Below are 18,827 nucleotides of genomic sequence, written 5' to 3' on the forward strand. Positions count from 1 at the left end.
GGTTGAATGCATTTATTCGATTTTAGATTAGTCATAGTGGGAAAGTTTAATCAGTTTTTTGACAGGTGAAAAAAAGAAGAAATACTTATGCCTTTTGTGAATTAAGTAATTAAGGATTTGTAGATTATACAGGATGAAGTGATGTACCTAACCAAAATCCCCTTCTAAACTACCTGTTCCAAATCATAAACCATATGGAAAGTTTGTTCAGTTGTCTAACCTCCCCATGATACATGTGTAAATTATGTCTCCTCCATGATTTGCCACTTTGTCTTAAACTCCTGCCTCCCTAAGCATCAATTCTCTCTTCTTTCATCCTCCAAATGCATTTTACAAGTTCTCTCCCAAATAGCTCCTCATAATTAAAGTTTCACCCAGTATTTCTAAATGAGAAAATCTAGATTTCCAGATAACAAAAAAGGGACTTTCTTTACTATACGATTATTCCAGACACTAAGTGACCATCAGGAATACAAACAAACAAAAAACTGAAGACCAGAATATTTGAAAAAGAAAATAGTCTTAGAAGTTCAATTGCAGAGGTCACCTATCTTCCTGCCTCTTCTCTCTCTAATCCATCCTCCACTACCTGTTTGATCCCAGTACTCAAGGCCAGCGCTTCCCAATGTTTTTCACTCACATAAAAAAATCGTATTTATTCAGTCCACTGAGATAAACGAAAAAGGTGTCTAGCTAGGAATCTTGTGTCCCAGTTTTGCCCTGCTACTCCAAAGGCTGAAGGTTTGATATTTCCAACACATCTCTAAACCTTCTTGGTATGACAGCGTGATGGAGGGGAAGCTCTGCCCTAGACACATCAACATGGAAACCACATGGTGAATGACCATTGTGGAACTAGTGGTTATATTCCCTTACTGTTCTTCCTGTGATTTGTATTGTCATCAAATGACTGTGTGAACATTAGACATGGTAGAACCAATACCAGAGGATTCCACCAGTCGTCTGCTGCCCTCCCACCTATCCATCCACTCCTCCAGCTAACACGTACTGATTTCCTACAGTTTGTCAAACACCCTACTAGCACCATGAAGGATTCAGTGTTAACTATCTCTTAGTTCTAAACCACATGGCTTCTACAATTTTATGTGTTATAATCTAGTGGCTTTTTTGAAGTATTGTGCAATATTGGCAGAGCATAGGAAAAACACAGCTAAGCAATATTCCCTGCCATCCCAGGGAACTACCCAAGAAACTTAGTATCACAAAAATTTTTCTAACATGCTTTGTGCAGATTGTGTGATCTTATTTCTCGTAAACCTAAAAAAAAGATAACATTAGAATTGGCTAAAAATATCATTCTTATAGTTTGAGATTCTTAGATGGAAGTCTAAGAATAAAGTATTTCTTTTCAAATTTTAGAGTATTATTATTTATCCTAAATTCTTTAAACTTTGTTTCTACCAACAAGTTTGTCTAAAGAAGAGATAAATAAGTGAAATTAAATAATTTAATTTAGCAAAGCTAATTAATGTTACACACAAAATTTTATCCCTTGTAAAGACAGTATAGGCTAGTAGGTTCTCTACTGCAGTACTAGAAAAATAATGACTTAGCCTGTTGGGTAACTAGGAATCAGCATGACCTCAGCTGTTGCCACTCACGTGCAGATTTAACTCTTTGGGCTGATTCCTTGATGTCTCTCCAATACATACTTTGTCCAGCTGCTGGTCCGGAAAGATGACATGCAGAGCAAAGTTAACTTGTTCATCTCCTTTCTTGCTCTTGAATTGGACCTTTGATCATGAGATCACTTTAAGTTCTACAGCAGTTCTCTAGAGGGGTGGTATAGAAGAATACTGAGTACTTTTTATTTTGACCTTTCTCCTTAAGATTTAAGTAGAGAAAAAAGGAGATCAAAATAACTTCTTAGGAATGTGTAATGTTTTAAGATTTTCTATGCAAGATAAAATAAAGTGGATATGACTATATAAATTCCAAACTTTGTCTCCTCCGGGGGGAAACATTGGGGAAGCAGCAGTAGTATTTGTGTTTGAATTAATGCTTGTAATGCCTGGAGAATTCAAACTGATAAGGCAGAGCTTCCTCTCTGGTTTCTTCTCCTGAAATAAAGTTTATAACAAAAAAGAAAATAAAAATATTTTCCCCAAACTGTTAATAATTAGCTTTTGTAAATGAAACATTTCGTTCCAGTTTAAAGCAAGAGCCAGAAAAGACTGCTCAGCATAGTTTATTAGTGATTTAAAATTAACGGAGAGGTCAGGCAAAGGGGAGATTTAGCAGGCAGCAATGGGTCCAAGTTAAGAGACGTTTCTTCGGTGAATAAGGGATGCTTCTTTCATTCGTAGATAGCCTATTATTATTGATTACAGGGGTCATAGGATGGGCTTGGAGTTCTCACAAAAGTCTTCCTAAAATACATGAGTGCAGTTTTTGTTAATGTTCTAATTAGTCATATTTTTAAAAAATCGTAACATTTATATTAAGTAGTAGTTATAGTTCATATCATACATATAATACAATTAAGGTTAAATTGGTAGATTATGAATTTTATTAACTCTTCAAGATGTTTACCTACAATTCAAGTAGCTGTTACTTTATGAAACATGCTTGGTTTATATAGCTGAGTTGTCAGACTTTACTCCAGTTCTAAGCTAATAGCCACTCAGTGTGGTTAACCTTAGTTTCCCAAAAATGGAATAAAGAAAATGCTCGATTTTCTACTTAGCCAGCAAGAGCGTCATAGGAAATGATATATTTTAAAGCAGGTATTGAGAAAATAGCACTATGCTGGATTAGATGGTCATTTATAGTGCTGGTTGTCTCACTTTCTTAGAACTGTTCTAAGACATTTTGTCTGAGGACTCAAAGCAGGCATATATGTTATCGATGCTTCTTTCTGATCCATGGGATAACTTCTGCAACCAATGTCTGAATGAAACATATAAATGCTGATAAAGCTGTATTTTTAGTTAATAGCTTACCCTTGCCTGAAGCGTAGAGAATACTCTCTTTTCTAGAGTTCTGTCAGCCTCAACCCCTTCATTAGTAATCTTAGGCTTCATAGCCTTTAATTAATGGAATTGTTAGACTTAGACTTCTATCTCGGTGTGATTACTTCTGTCATTACTGTACAAGGAGAAACTTCTCTTTTTGTCCTTTGTGTGGGCCTCTAAAAACTGAAACAAAGTCTCAAAGAAATAAAGACAACAATGTGGTAAACATCTCCTGCTGATAAATCTCTTTCATAATAAAACTGGCTTAGAAAATGTAAAAATATATATGAAAGTATTTTTTAAAAACTAAAACATTAGAAAAAGGAGTGGTTATTTTTACTGTATATATTCCTTAACTGGGGAGTGGGGAGGTTCCATTCAATTATAAAACCAACCAGCATTGTTCTTATTTTCCTTTCTTTGTGAGTGTTTAATACTCATTGTGTAAACCTCTTCTAAATGTCAGGTCCTCTTATCCAGCATTAATCCACTTACTCAGAGGATTAACACATTTCTTTTTAACATTTGAAAAATTATTATAAACCCGACAAAGCCCTATTCAATGTCTGAACATTTAGATAAACTTATTGTGAGTCAGGCAATTCACTTAACTTCTACAGTCCTCAGTTTCTTCATCTTAAAAAATGGAGTTTGTATTAATTCAGCGATGACACCACATAATTTAGGTGCCATGAGAGAAACGTAATAGTTAATTATGAGTCTTTCCTCCTGGGCTAGATGCAGCCTCAAAATACTTCTTTTGTCTCTCTCTCTGTCTCTCTCTCTCTGTGTATATATATATATATATATATATATATAGGCAGCCACTTAATCTGATTTTATCCAAGAAATGAAACCTAATTGCCATCTTTGGACCAAAATTAAAATTAAATTAAAAACCTCTAATTTTACAGCTCTGTGTTTGAGGGGCCTTTTCAAGCTTTGTCCTTATAGCTGATAGCATTTAAATTTGGAATGACTTTTAAATCTCTGTCACTGTTCTTGGAGATTGCTGCTACAAATGACTGATAAATTAAACTCTGTCTTTCCACCATTCCTTCTCCACACTAAACAAACTTACATTTCTAATCTTTTTTCTATAATTACCACCATCATTCTACCACTTACTCATTAAAAGAATAACCAAGAAAGACTGATAGAAATTTCATATTACAAGGGGTTTTTAAGTGCCTTAAAAACTTACCAGTGGTATATTTTCAGTCTATATCTTACTTGTTTTCTGCAGTATTGTACAGTGTTGACCACTCATTACTTTTCAATTTCTCTCAGCTGTCTTCTTCCAGAACTTTTAAGTGTTTCCTTACAGAGCAAGAATAAAAAAGAAGTCATTGAAGGAGTGAAAGAAAGACAATCAAAACAGGCTGCTGAATATTTATGATGAGAGTGATGATTTAGAGCAAGATCCTGAAGGACCTTCACACTTAAATCAATCCTTCTGTCATTGTTCTTTTCATCTTCAGTTACTCAGTTGTCAAACATTCAAGCATACCCCCACCCCAGAATCTTCGGACTTGAGGTTTCTTCTGCCAGAATGATTTTTCCCAAGAGATCTGTATGGCGTGTATCATCACTCCTCTCAGGTGTCTACTCAGATGTCCCCTTAGAAAAACTCTCAGACCACCTTATCATAAATAGGGCTCCCCAGTGTTGGACACTCTGGTCACTTAACCTCTTTTGTTTGTCTTTATTGCCCTTATCTGCTATTGTCATTTTAAATATTTATTTTCTTGTTTATGAAGTCAAGAATTCGTTTCTTCTCCTTTCCAGGTGCTTGGCCTAAAACAGTGCCTGGCATGCAGTAGGCATTCAGTAAATGTTTATTGAGTGAATAACACATTTAGAAAATTACTGATCTATTAAGTTCCAACTCTTCAACTTGGCATTCAAGGCCCTGCACAATGAGACTAAGACTAACTTAATGTTGCAATCTTGTATTGGAAAATAGAGCAGAAAGGAAGGTTGGAGACAGATCATGAGATATTTTTAAGAAAGATTAAGAAATTTTAGAGCAGGATCTATAGCTTTAACTTTAGTGTGACCAGTGGAGTTATGGGTCCTCATAGAGTGCAAATCCAATCCCATGAACGTGCCCAAGAGCATCAAGGATTGCAATTACTCAGTAGTACCCAGGAAGAGAATCCTATTATACTATGCATTTTTTAAATAATATAAAGCTAATACAAATTGATCCCATTTGTGATACAAGAGAAGGTGGGGAAGCCTGGAGATCTCCATCAGAATGACATTTTGTACTGAAATGTTTTGTATCACTGTTCCCATTGCCGACTGACTTAAATGTAAAATCCATTCTTTACTTTTAATTTCTAGTCTTCCTTTCTGCGTGTACTTCTTACTATTTCTCTGCGTATAATAATAGTCCAGCTAAACAGACCATTTTATTCCTTTAGCATCTTCTTTCCTCTCCTTTTGTCTTTTTCTCATGCACCTTTTATCTAGCGTGCCTTTTATTTTGAAAGTCTATGAGAGCATTATATTCAACTGTAAGAATATCTTCATTCCCATTACAAACGTGTAAAAGCTGTCCCATTAGCCCTTAACATCCCTTTGAATCCTGTAAGTCCTTAGCATCCTCTTTCTATATTATTGTCATTCATATAATTTTATCATTCTTTGAGCTTCATAATGGAGTAACTGTCTTATAATATATATTCCCACCACACTTAACCCAGTGCCTTTTCCACAGAAGTTTAGCTAGTGGTTATAAAATGAATTGAGCCCTTTGATAAGGACTTAAAATTTTCCAAGGAAAACTATTACTTAAGCAGAGAGACATACACTATCATTTTATTAGAGAATGACTTTTCCAATTAATGGCTCAGCTGGCCCCCTCTAATTTCTGCATTAATATTGGTAGCAATTTGGTTGACAATTTTTAAAATGTACACTAGTACCTCAAGAGCATTTTCTCTCCCTTTCTTGTGTTCTTGCCATTTCCCAGCACCTATTGTTAAACAGGTGTATAGTAAGCACAATGCAGGCAGCGTTCTTCTCATAATGTGAATAGAAGAGCCCATTCATTTAAAAAATTTAAGATGATTATATAGACAGACCAGCCACTTTTAAGGTGATGTAGGGTTGTTTTTAGAATAAATCTGGCTCATATCTGCTTAAAGGATAAAGTAAACAAAATACCTGAAAGCTGACTTTTATATTAGACACCTCATCAATCAATCAGCTCAGTTTTTGTGGTCCTATGATTTATACTTTATATTAAGTCTTGAAAATGCTGACTTGATTTTCTCATGTGAATGGGTTCAGTAAAGCACCCAAGATGTATTCTTTTCTGTGATCAGGGCATAGAAGCAAGCAGAATGAGTTTGTCAACTAAAAGAAGGGCATACTGCCTTCATTGCAAGGACATATAACAGTAAAAAGGGACATTTCAAATTAACAATAAGATATCATTTCTGTCTTAGGGACCAAGAGGACAAGATGGTCTCTCAGGGGAACAGGGGATACAGGGTACCAAGGTAATCAATTGATTCTCTCATTTCATATGCAGTTAATTTTTATTAAGCTTATATATCCTGTCTTAAAAAATGATGTATTTCCTTACATCAAAAGTATGGTTCTAAATTTTCTCCTAGTCTAAGTATGAAGCATACGTAAAGTTTTTACTATACTTACAAATGTGTTATAGCTATATATTGATACCTTATTTTGTGAGTGTATGCTAACATGTTTAAAAATAATTTGTATTTTTACCAACTCAGCTGTCTTTGATACTTTGTAGGGTAAAAAAGGAGATCAAGGAAAAAGAGGGCTTCATGGTCTTACTGTAAGTAATGAAATATTTCTCATTAAATTGAATGTTTAAAATCTTCCCTGTTTTTCTAAATGTGTGATTATTATTTTGCAATGGGACTATTTGACCCAAACATTTTCTTTCCTGTGTAGGGTAAGACTGGAAACTCTGGAGAGAGAGGAGCTCAAGGGAAACCAGTAAGTAATGACAAATAATCAGGCTCTGAGCAATTTCCGGTAGCTTTATCTCTGGAACAACTGCTGTTTACCATTTAGTATGTTACACTAAGCAGAATATAATTTCTTTTCTCCTTAAATCTGGGCAAGTTGGTTCTTGGTTATAACTGTCTATAAACTGGTGGTGATTATTCTTATTGTTACTTTAACCTCATAATGATAAATAAGATTTTCTGTAAAACTAATTTCAAATTAAAATGGTATGATATCATACAAATACAACAATGGTGCATTAATAAAACCAACAGAACAAGAAACATCTTTAGGCTTCTTGCCTAGTTCCTTTTAACTCAGTATGAACTCTTTTTAGGCCCTTAGAGTACAGAGCTGTGTGTATCATCATGCTTTCTACGGCACCCGCCCTGAGAGTTTCTAGTATTATATAATGCTGTTTTCCTACTATCAAAAATTTTGTCAGAATTATACAATTTTCTTCCTGAGGAGAAGCAATAAATCCATGGTTACCATCAGTAACTGAGGGGAAAAAAATATCCTGTAACTACTTGTTAAAGAGTGCTTTGAAAACTATTTCATTTTTCTTTCTTTGCTTTGTATATATGTTATACAATACAAAAAATTTTTTAAAAATCGACTAAAAAAAGAAATTTTTCACTTGGAATCATAATTTTTTTATTAGCATATACAAATACAATATATAAAGTTATAAAATTAGATAATATAAATGGATTGCAACTGAAGAATAAGAAAAATATAGGATAAAAATGTTCACTGTAATAATAATTGTCACTAATGTCACTACATTTGCTTATTTCTCTTTGAAATTTGCTGCCCCCTCCTGTTATTTCCTTCAATAGCCTCTTATTGGTCAAATCTAAATATGAGAGACCTAAAAGAGACAAATGACCATATCCAAAGAAAGAAGAAAATGTGTGTAGTATTATATATTAATTGACATCACACCAAAACATTCCCCAAGTATTAATATTTACCATTTAGGTTTTTAATTCAACGTTATATGAGTGTAAGTGATGTTTCTGTCGATTCTGACCACTTGACTACACGGTACACTAAGCTAATATGCTGCGGTGAATAAAGAAATTTAGAGTTTACTAAGTTCAGTCTTTTCATTTTAGGAAAATGAGGCCCATAGAAATAAAATTACTTACTTGTTTGTACAATGTTGACATTCCTTAGAATTTTACCTTCATCTTCAGCTTATCAGATATCTCTGGATAAATGTGAAATTCCATGTTTAACTTCCTCAATCTAATAAAATATATTACAACCATTTTGTAGCCATAGCTTATGCCAGACAAGTCTCATAGACTCTGGAAAATGAAGTTAACCTTTTTGGATGACATGGTTTGGACATTAAATCACGTATTTATAATAATTGTTGAGGTTTATTTAACTGTATTACTGACATTATCTTCATGATTTAACTAAAACAGGCCTTTGAGATCTTGGGAAAACTACGAATGATTTTTGCAAGAAAAATCACACAAGCTCCAAAGATTCATTTGATATTCCATACTAATCTTAGTGTCTGTAGTTATTTTAACTATCAACAAGCAGGCAGAGCTGTATACTGGAAAGATTTGGTGGAGATCAGATTAACCTTCATTCTAGTGTATGCTTGAATATTATATATATAACTTTGCTTAAATTGATTAGCTTCTCTGAATCTTATTTTCCTCAACTGGAAAATAAAGAGATTAATAAGGTATCTAAGATCTCCTTTTAAGATCCCTCAAGCTCTAAAATGACATCATTCTAAAGCTGTAATTCTATCACTGGCAACACATACGGTACTCTGAGAGTACTAAATTTCATCTCCATGCACACATATTTCTGACTCAGAGGTAGAATTTAGAAGAAGTGTTATGATTATTTGGGCAATTTACTACAAATAATTGTGTTATTAAGGTGATTAAATCCTGCATCACTTTTTTAAAGCTTTGTAAATCTTATGAAAACTGTAGCAGTTCATACATTCCTGAATTTTTGTCTTGATATTTATTAAAAATATCCAACTATAATTTTATATTTCTTTTCTTCTCCCTTTAAATTTGTCTACATTTCTAAATGGTATTATTTTCCTGCAATGTGTAGAAATTTCTTTAGACTTCTTGTAGTGAAGTTTTGTTGGTGATGAATTCTCTGTTTTTGTTGATGTAAATGTCCTTCTTTCACCTTCATTCTTTTTTTAACATTTTTTTATTGTGAAATATAGCATATATACAAAAAAGTGGTATATTTCAAAGTACATTGTAACAAGTAGTTATAAAACAGATTTCAGAGTTTGTTATGGGTTACAGTTCCATAATTTTAAGTTTTACCTTCTAGCTTCTCCAAGACACTGGAGACTCCAAGAAATATCAGTATAATAATTCAGCAGTCATACTCATTTGTTAAATCCTGTCTTCTCTATTATAACTTCTTCTTCTCCTTTGATCACTCTCCCAAACTTTAGGAGTATTTAGGCTATGCCCATTCTAACTTTTTCTTGTTAGAAAGGAGTGTCAGTAATATAGGATAAAGGGTGGAACTAATTGATATTCTTGGAGAGACTGGTCCTTCTGGATTTTAGGACCTACCTAACCTAGGAACCCATCTGAAGGTTGTAGGTTTCTGGGAAGTAATCTTAATGCGTGAAACTTTTGTAGACTCTCAGATAAAGCCTCAGGTATTGTTTAGGGTTGACAGAAATGGTTTTGGTCAGTGTTAGGCAAACCATGGTGATTAACAATATCTAGCTGCAGCTAGCATAAGAGAAGCCTCTAGAATAGCCTTTCAACTTTGTTTGAATTTTCTTAGCCACTTTTACCTTATTTTGTCACATTTGTTTTTCCCCTTTTGGTCAGGAAGGTATTGTCAGTCCCACAGGGCCAGGGCCAGGCTCACCTTTGGGAGTCATGTTCTATGTTGCCAGGAGACTTTTGCCCCTGTATGTCATGTCCCATGTAGCCAGGAGGGCAGTGATTTTCCTTGCAGAGTTGGGCTTAGAGAGAGAGAGGCCACATCTGAGAAACAAAAGAGGTTTTCTGGAAGTAACTCTTAGATATAATCAGAGATGGACTTAGCTTTTCCACTACAGAAATAAATTTCACAAAATCAAGCCTCAAGATCAGGGCTTGGCCTATTGATTTGGGAGTCCCTGATGTTTGAGACAGTATCAGGAGTTTCCCCCGTGGTAAAGCTTAATAGTTCCATAGTTTTTCTCCTACTCCTTTTGAGTATTGGGACTTTGCCAATACTTTTTAATTATCTGCTCAACATGCTCTGGGATGTATCCAGGTATTACATTAACCTATACAGAATTACAAGCTGTCATTCCCATTCCGGACTCCGTGTGATAGGCTTGTTTAAATTAGCTATCCAGATGTGCTGAGCTGGATTATGTGCTGCAGAAAATGTAGGTTTTGGACAACACAAAGCTCGCTTTGGTCTCATACAGTAGGTGAAATTCTAAAATACATACAGTGTAAATTAAGGATTAACATACAATGTTAAGTATTTACCTTGGTCCCAACCCAGTTGGCTTTGTTCTTCCCTCTAATTGGAGCCTGATCTCTTTTTCCATTTCTTTAACAGTTGTTGTATGTAGCAATGCTGACTTTCAGCGCTGCAGAACTCCAACTCTGAGTCTTAGGTGTCACATAGGTAGCCAAAGTTCTAGGGAGATATCAGGTTATACATATATAGCACAGCATCTCAAAATTTAGAAATAGTATTTATGGCTCTGGACTAAATGTGACTGCTATAAGAGCTTACAATCTAGGCCTCAATTTTCTTGTAAGTATTTTCTAAAATAGACCATATAATACCTGTTCTTTTGTTTGTGGCTTATTTTGTACCACATAATGTCCCCAAGTTTCATTCACCTCATTGCATGCCTCACGACTTTGTTCCTTTCTGTAGCCACACAATATTCCATCGTATTTATACATCATAGTTTTCCATTCTATTTCTTAGTCAGTGTGTCCTTCTGCCACCTCCTTCCATTGGGCATCATGTATGATGTCCATGGTCAAAAATTCATGTCTCACATTATCCTCATTTAGTTATACAATCATCAGCACTCTTAATTTTAGACAATTTTCATTGTTCCAAAGAGAAAAATACTCAATAAGAACACCCTCACCAAATAGAAAATCGAAACCTCCCCTTAACTGTTGCCCTTCACCTCAATTATTTACACCTCATATTGCAGTGGTACTATTCGTGTCTTTCTGTTAAGTATAGACCATACCCTGCAATAGTAGTTTTCCCTTTATACCCCTCATTACTGACTCTTTGTACAAGATTCATACTTTTGAAGTAGTTCATGAAAGAACTTATTTATATTTGTAGGGTTGATTGGTGGGAAACATGGCTCTATACAAACCCTTTCAGTCATGTTCACCTTCAGTATGGCAATATTACTTATAGACCCAACATAAACTGCCTTCACTTCTATCCATTCCCTTACATTTAACTTCAACCTCATTATTTAACCATTCACCCATCTCTAGCTTCTGTGTTCCTCTAGGCTCTCTATATTCTATAAGCCCCTGAGGTTACCTTTACCACGGTTGTAATAGCGAAATCATATAGTATCTACCCTTTTTGTGTCTTGCTTATTTCACTTAGCATTATGTCCTCAAGGTTCATCCATGTTGTCATCTGCTTCAGGACCTCATTTTGTCTTATTGCTGTATAATATACTTCGTATTTATATACCACATTTTCTTTATCCTCTCGTCTGTTGATGGGCACTTGGATTGTTTCCATTTTTTGGCAGTTGTGAATAATGCTGCTGTGAATATTGGTGTGCAAATTTCTGTGTCACTGCTTTAATCTCTTCTGCAATACCAAGTAGTGGTATTGCTGGGTCATAAGGCAACTTGATATTTCGTTTTCTAAGGAACCACCAGACTGTTTTCCATAGTGGCTGTACCATTATATATTCCCACCAGCAGTCAATAAGTGTTCCAATTTCTCTACATCCTCTCCAACATTTGGAGCTTCCTGTTTATTTAATAGCAGCCATTCTTATAGGTATGAGGTGATATCTCATTGTAATCTTGATCTGCATTTCCTGTATAGCTAATGAAAATGAGCATTTCTTCATGTGCTTTTTAGCCATCTGTATTTCCTCTTCAGAAAAATGTCTGTTCATATCTTTAGCCAATTTTATAATTGGATTGTTCATTTGTTGTTGAGTTGCATGATTTCTTTATGCATACAGGACAACAAACTTTTATCCAATATGTGATTTCCAAATATTTTCTCCCATTGAGCTGGCTGCCTCTTCACGTCTCTGACAAAAATACTTTTGAGGCACAGAAGCATTTGATTTTGAGGAGTTCTCATGTATCTGTGTTTTCTATCATTACTTGTGCTTTGGGTATAAAGATTAGGAAGCTACCTCCTTTTACTAGGTCTTGGAGATGTTCCCCTATATTTTCCTCTATGAATTTTATGGTACTGGCTCATATATTTAGATATTTATCCACTTTGAGTTAATTTTTGTATAGAGTGTAAGGTAAGGGTCCTCTTTCATTCTTTTGGCTATTGATATCCAGTTCTCCCATGACCATTTATTAAAAAGACTTCTCTGTCCCAGTTCAGTGGATCTGGGGACCTTGTCAAAGATCAGTTCACCATAGATTTGATGGTCTATCTCTGCACTCTCGATTTGATTCCATTGGTCAGTACTTCTGTCTCTGTGCAAGTACCATGCTGTTTTGACCACTGTGACTTTGTAATAAGCTTTAAAATCAGAAAGTGTTAATCTTCCCACTTTATTCTTCTTTTTTAAGGATATTTTTAGTTATTTGAGGTCTCTTTCTCTTCCAAATAAATTTGATAACTAGCTCTTCCAAGTCTTCAAAGTAGGTTTTTAGAATTTTGATTGGTATTGCGTTGAATCTGTAGATCAATTTCAGTAGAATTGACATTTAACTACATTTACCCTTCCTATCCGTGAACACAGAATGACTTTCCACCTATTTAAATCTTCTTTGATTTCTTTTGGCAATGTTATGTAGTTTTCTGTGTATATGTTCTTTATATCCCTGGTTACGTTTAAACCTAGATACTTTATTCTTTTTGTTGCTATTCTGAATTGAAATGTTCCTTAATTGTCTCCCAGTTAGGTCATTGCTTACATATAGGAACATTACTGAGTTTTGTACATTCATCTTGTATCCTGTCACTTTGCTGAATTTATTAGCTCAAGAAGTTTCATCATAGGTTTTTCAGGATTTTCCAAGTATAGTGTCATGTCATCTGCAAATGATGAAAGTTTTACTTCTGATTTGGATGCCTTTTATTTCATTTTCCTGCCTGATTGCTTAACTAAAACTTCTAGAACAATGTTGAATAATAGTGGTGACAGAGAGCATCCTTGTCTCATTCCCGATCTTAAGGGGAAGACTTTTAGTCTGTCACGTTGAGTATGATGCTGGCTATGGGTTTTTCATATATGCTGTTTATCATATTGAGGAAGTTTCCTTTAATTCCTACATTTTGAAGTGTTTTCGTCAGAGAAGGCTGCTGAATTTTATCAATTGTTTTTTCAGCATCAATCGAGATGATCATGTTATTTTTTTCCCTTTCCCATTTGTTCATGTGCTGTATAACATTGAGTGATTTTCTTGTGTTGAACCACCCTTGCATTCCTGTTATAAACCCCACTTGACTGTGATGTATAATTCCTTTAATGTGTCATTAGATTTGATTTGCTAATATTTTGTTGAGAAATTTTGCATCTGTATTCATTAAGGAGATTGGCCTGTCCTTTCCCCTTTTTTTTAGCATCTTTACCCAGTTTGAGTATTAGAGTGATATTAGCTTCATGAAATGAGTTAGGTAGTATTCCTTTTTCCTCAACATTCTGCAAGGATTTGAACAGGATTGGTATTCTTTTTGGAATGTTTTATGAAATTCCCGTGAAGCCATCTGGCTCTAGGCTTATCTTTGGAGGAAGATTTTTAATGACAGATTGAATCATCTTGTGATTGGTTTGTTGAGATCTTCTATTTCTCCTGGAGTCAATGTAGGTTGTTCGTGTGTTTCTAGGAATTTGTCCATTTCATCTAAGTTGTCTAGTTTATTGGCATAAAGTTGTTCAAGTATCCTCTTGTGCTGGTTTGAAAGGATGTATGTAGCCTTGAAAAGCCATATTTTAATCAAAATCCCATTTTGTAAAGGCAGAATAATCCCTATTCAATACTGTATGTAATTAGATCATCTCCCTGAAGATGTAACCCAATCAAGAGTGCTTGTTAAACTGGATTGGGGAGGTGAGTCTCCACCCATTTGGGTGGGTCTTGATTGGTTTACTGGAGTCCTATAAAAGAGGAAAAATTTTGGAGAATAAGAGATTCATAGAGAGCAGAGAAGAACGACATAGCCACAAGAAGCAGAGAGGCCACAAGCCAGTGACATTTGGAGATGAAGAAGGAAAATGCTTCCCGGGGAGCTTCATGAAATAGTAAGCCAGGAGAGAAAGCTAGCAGATGTCGCCTTGCTTACCATGTGCCCTTCCAGCCAAGAGAGAAACTGCGACTGTGTTTACCATGTGCCTTCTCACTTGAGAGAGAAACCCTGAACTTCATCAGCCTTCTTGAACCTAGGTATCTTTCCCTGGATGCCTTTGATTGAACATTCCTGTAGACTTGTAATTGGGACATTTTCTTGGCCTTAGAACTGTAAACTAGCAACTTATTAAATTCCCCGTTTTAAAAGCCATTCCATTTCTGGTATATTGCATTCTGGCAGCTAGCAAGCTACCTGTTATGATTTTTTTTTCAATTTCTTCAGGGTTCATGGTAATGATCCCCTACTTATTCCTGGGTTTTGTTTATTTGCATCCTCTCTTCTTTTTCTTTGTCAGTTTAGCTGCGTGTCCATCAATTTTATTGATTTTCTCAAAGAACTAACTTTTGGTTTATTGATTTTTTAAATTATTTTTTGTTCTCCAATAATTTATTTCTGCTTAAATCTTTATTTCTCTTCTTCTGTTTGCTTTGTGGTTAGTTTTCTATTCTTTCTCTAGTTTCTCCAGATGAGCCTTTAAGTCCTTGATTTTTGCTCTTTCGTTTTTTTTTTAATATAAGCATTTAAGGCAATAAATTTCCCTCTCAGCACTGCCTTTGCAGCATCCCATAAGTTCTGATATGTTGTATTCTCATTTTCATTCATCTGCAGATATTTCCTGATTTCTCTAGCAATTTCTTCTTTGACCCACTGATTGTTTAAGAGTGTGTTATTTAATCTCCATGTGTTTGTGAAAGTTCTGGGTTTTGGGTGGTTATTCATTACCAGCTGCATTCCATTGTGATCAGAGAAAGTGCTTTGAATCATTTCAGTCTTTTTACATTTATAAAGACCTTTTTGAGCCCCAGCATATGATCTATTCTAGAAAACATTTCATGAGCACTAGAAAAGAATGTATATCCTGGTGTTTTGGGGTGTAATGATGAATACATGTCTGTTAGATCCAATTCATTTGTCATATTGTTTAAGTTTTCTATTTCCTTGTTCATCTCTGTCTGGTTGTTCTATCTATAGAGGAGAGTGGGGTATTGATGTCTCCCACTATTGTTGAAATTTCTGTTACTCTATTCAGTTTTGCCAATGTTTGCTTCATGTGCTTTGAAGCTCCTTGATTGGGAGCATAATCATTTATGATTGTTATTTCTTCTTGGTGAATTGTCCCTTTTATTAATATGTAGTATTCTTCTTTGTCTCTTATAACATCTTTACATTTAAGGTCTAGTTTGTCTGATATTAGTATAGCTACTCCTGATTTCTTTTGGTTTCAGCTTACATGGAACATCTTTTTCTTTCCTTTCACTTTCAGTCTATGTGTATCATTGGGTCTAAATTGAGTCTTCTGTAAGCAGCAAGTAGATGGATTATTTTTCTTATTCTACTGATCTGTATCTTTTAATTGATGAGTTTAGCCATTAACATTCAAAGTTACTACTATAAAGGCATTTCTTGAGTCTGCCATCTTATTCTTTGGTTTTTATTTGTCAGATCTATATATTATTTTCCCGCTTTCTCTTTTTATTGTTTAAGTTACTCTTAACTGGTACTCTTTAATTCTGTGCCCTCCTCCAGACCTCCCTCTCCTGTTATTTCTCAGCTGACAGAACTCCCTTTAGAATTTCTCATAGGTTTGATCTCTTGTTGACAAATTCTCTTAGTCATTGGTCTGTTTGTGAAAAAAAAATTTTTTTTACATGGGCAGGCACCAGGAATCGAACCCGGGTCCTCTGGCATGGCAAGCAAGCATTCTTGCCTGCTGAGCCACCATGGTCCACCCTCTGTGAAAATTTTAATTTCTCCCTCCCTTTTTAAATTCTTTTTTTATATTGAGAAAAATAACATATATACAAAAAGCAATAGATTTCAAAGGACGTGCAACAGTTAGTTGTAGAACAGAGTTCAGAGCTTGGTCTGTGTTACAATTCCACAATTTTAGGTTTTTGCTTATGGCTACTCCAAGACACTGGAGACTAAAGAAATATCAGTATAATGATTCAGCAGTCATACTCATTTGTTAAATCCTATCTTCTCTTTTATAACTCCACTTCCTCCTTTGATCTTTCTCCCAGTCTTTAAGGGTATTTGGGCTATGCCCATTCTAACTTTTTCGTGTTGGAAAGGTGTATCAACAATATGGGATAGGGGATGAAACTATTTGATGTTCTCTAGAGGCTTAGATTTCAGGACTTATCTGGCTTAGGAACCCATCTGGAAGTTGTAGGTTTCTGGAAAGTAATCATATTGCATGGAAATTTTTCTCTACTTATTCTTTTTGTTTTTCAGTCATCACAATTGAATTTTTTTTCTTTTTTCTGAAAAATAACATATATACAAAGAAGCAATATATTTCAACACACATCACATGAGTATGGCCATTGTGACTTTTTCATGATGGAAGGGTCCGTCACTAATATGGAGTAGGAAGATGGAACTAACTGATGTTCTGAAGAGGCTGGACCCTCTAAGTTTCAGGGCTTATCTAGTTCAGGGACCAATCTGGAGGTTGTAGGTTTCTGGAAAGTTAATCTAGTGCATGGAACGTTTGTAGAATCTTATATATTGCCCTAGGTGTTCTTTAGGATTGGCTGGAATGGTTTTGGTTGGGGTTGGCAAATTATAGTAGTTAGCAGTGTCTAACTGAAGCTTGCATAAGAGTGACCTCCAGGGTAGCCTCTTGACTCAGTTTGAATTTCTCAGGCACTGATACCTTATTTGTTACATTTATTTTACCCCTTTTCTTCAGTGCCAGGGCCAGTCACATCCCTGGGAGTCATCTCCCACACCACCAGGGAGACTTTCATCCCTGTATGTCACGTCCCACGTGAGCAGGGGGGAGGGATAGGGGCAATGGTTCTGTCTCACTTTTGAAGTACAATTTGGCTGGTTAAAGAATTCTTGGCTGAAAGTCTTTCTCTTTCCAGATCTTAAATATATCATACTACTGCCTTCTTACTCTGCGGTACCCTTTGAGCATGGTTTCCTTTGTATATGGCTTTTCTCTTGTCACTTTCAGGACTTTCTGCTTCTCTTCAACATTTGACAGCTGATTAGTATGTATCTTGGAGTAGGCCTGTTTGGATTTATTCTGTTTGGTGTTCATGATTTGCATATTTATGACTTTTTTAAGAGTTGGGAACTTTTCCCCCATTATCTCCTCAATTAAGCTTTCTAGCCCTTTACTCTTCTCTTGTGCTTTTGGAACACTGATGATTCTTGTATTTGTGTGCTTTGTGTTGTCCATCATTTCTCTGAGATCCAATTCAAATTTTTCCATCTTTCTTGCCATTTTTTTCTTTTGTGCATTCAAATTCAATTGTCCTGTCTTCTCATTTGCTTATTCTTCTGCTGCTTCAAAGCTGCTGTTGTGTCTACAATAGCTTTCATTTCTGTGATATCTGCTATTTTTCTATTTATCCTTTCAAATTCTTCTTTATGCTCTTCCAGGGTCTTCTTGATCTTCTTTGTTTTGGTCAACTCATTGAATTTATTCAGAAAAGTTGTATGAGCATCTTTGATTAGTTGTTCCAGGGCCTGTGTCCCCTCCGTTGTTTTAATTTCATTTGTCTGGTTATATCTGCCTGTGTCTTCATATGCTTTGTGACTTTCTGTTGGCTTCAAGGTATTTGATTATCTTGATAGGATTATTTTGGGAGTTGATATCCCTTAATTGTCTAAGGTTTTGTATTTGCTTGGATTGGCATTGAAGGTCTCCTTTTGTACCTGGTTCGTCAGCAATAACCACCAAACCAAGGCCCAGGTCCTCATGCAGGAGATGCAACTCTACTTTAAGATAGATCTGTTTGAAGCAGAATAGATATGCAGTTTGCCATTCTGCACTTTCCATTTCTTCCCAGCAGATGGCGCTCTTTGACCTCCTATTCCCCTCAGGTCCACCTTTCCCTAACTGTAGCAGCAGGGTAAGCTGGATATAGACTTGGGGCGTGCTGAAAGCTGCCAACCTCGGGGCTTGGGGGTGGTGGGCAGTGTGCACCTCTGTGGAGATTCTGTTTGGGGCCCTGATGGGACTGGTGGCCCCCAGATTCCCACTTGGAATGACCTTGGGTTGTGGAACAGGGTATTTCAGCTGCCCCTGTCCAAAGCACATCTGGAAATGCTAGCCAGCTAGGTGTGGCCTGGGGTCTAGGGCATGGGACAGAGTGCAGTATGGGGGAGCATGGTGTGGTAAGCAGGGGCACAGTGTTGTGGGTGTGGCATGGGGCACAGAGTGCAGGGCAGGAGTATGGGGTATGGGCAGGCGTAGAGCTTGGCATGGGGTATGGGTCAGGGTGAGTTGCTGAGACGTGAGAGTGAGGTAAGGCAGCAGAG

General features: G+C 35.8%; 1 protein-coding gene across 1 annotated transcript in view; it reads left to right on the plus strand.

Moving 5' to 3' along the window:
• COL24A1 (collagen type XXIV alpha 1 chain) overlaps positions 1-18,827 on the plus strand; it is a 427,584-nt gene that overhangs the window by 252,254 nt on the left and 156,503 nt on the right. The window contains exons 30-32 of the mRNA XM_077119355.1: positions 6,434-6,487; positions 6,751-6,795; positions 6,915-6,959. Of these exons, the coding sequence (XP_076975470.1) occupies positions 6,434-6,487; positions 6,751-6,795; positions 6,915-6,959 (144 nt within the window). The remainder of the gene's footprint in view (positions 1-6,433; positions 6,488-6,750; positions 6,796-6,914; positions 6,960-18,827) is intronic.

This window comes from Tamandua tetradactyla, chromosome 11 (genome assembly GCF_023851605.1).
Source record: "Tamandua tetradactyla isolate mTamTet1 chromosome 11, mTamTet1.pri, whole genome shotgun sequence".
Classification (NCBI taxonomy): Eukaryota; Metazoa; Chordata; class Mammalia; order Pilosa; family Myrmecophagidae; genus Tamandua; species Tamandua tetradactyla.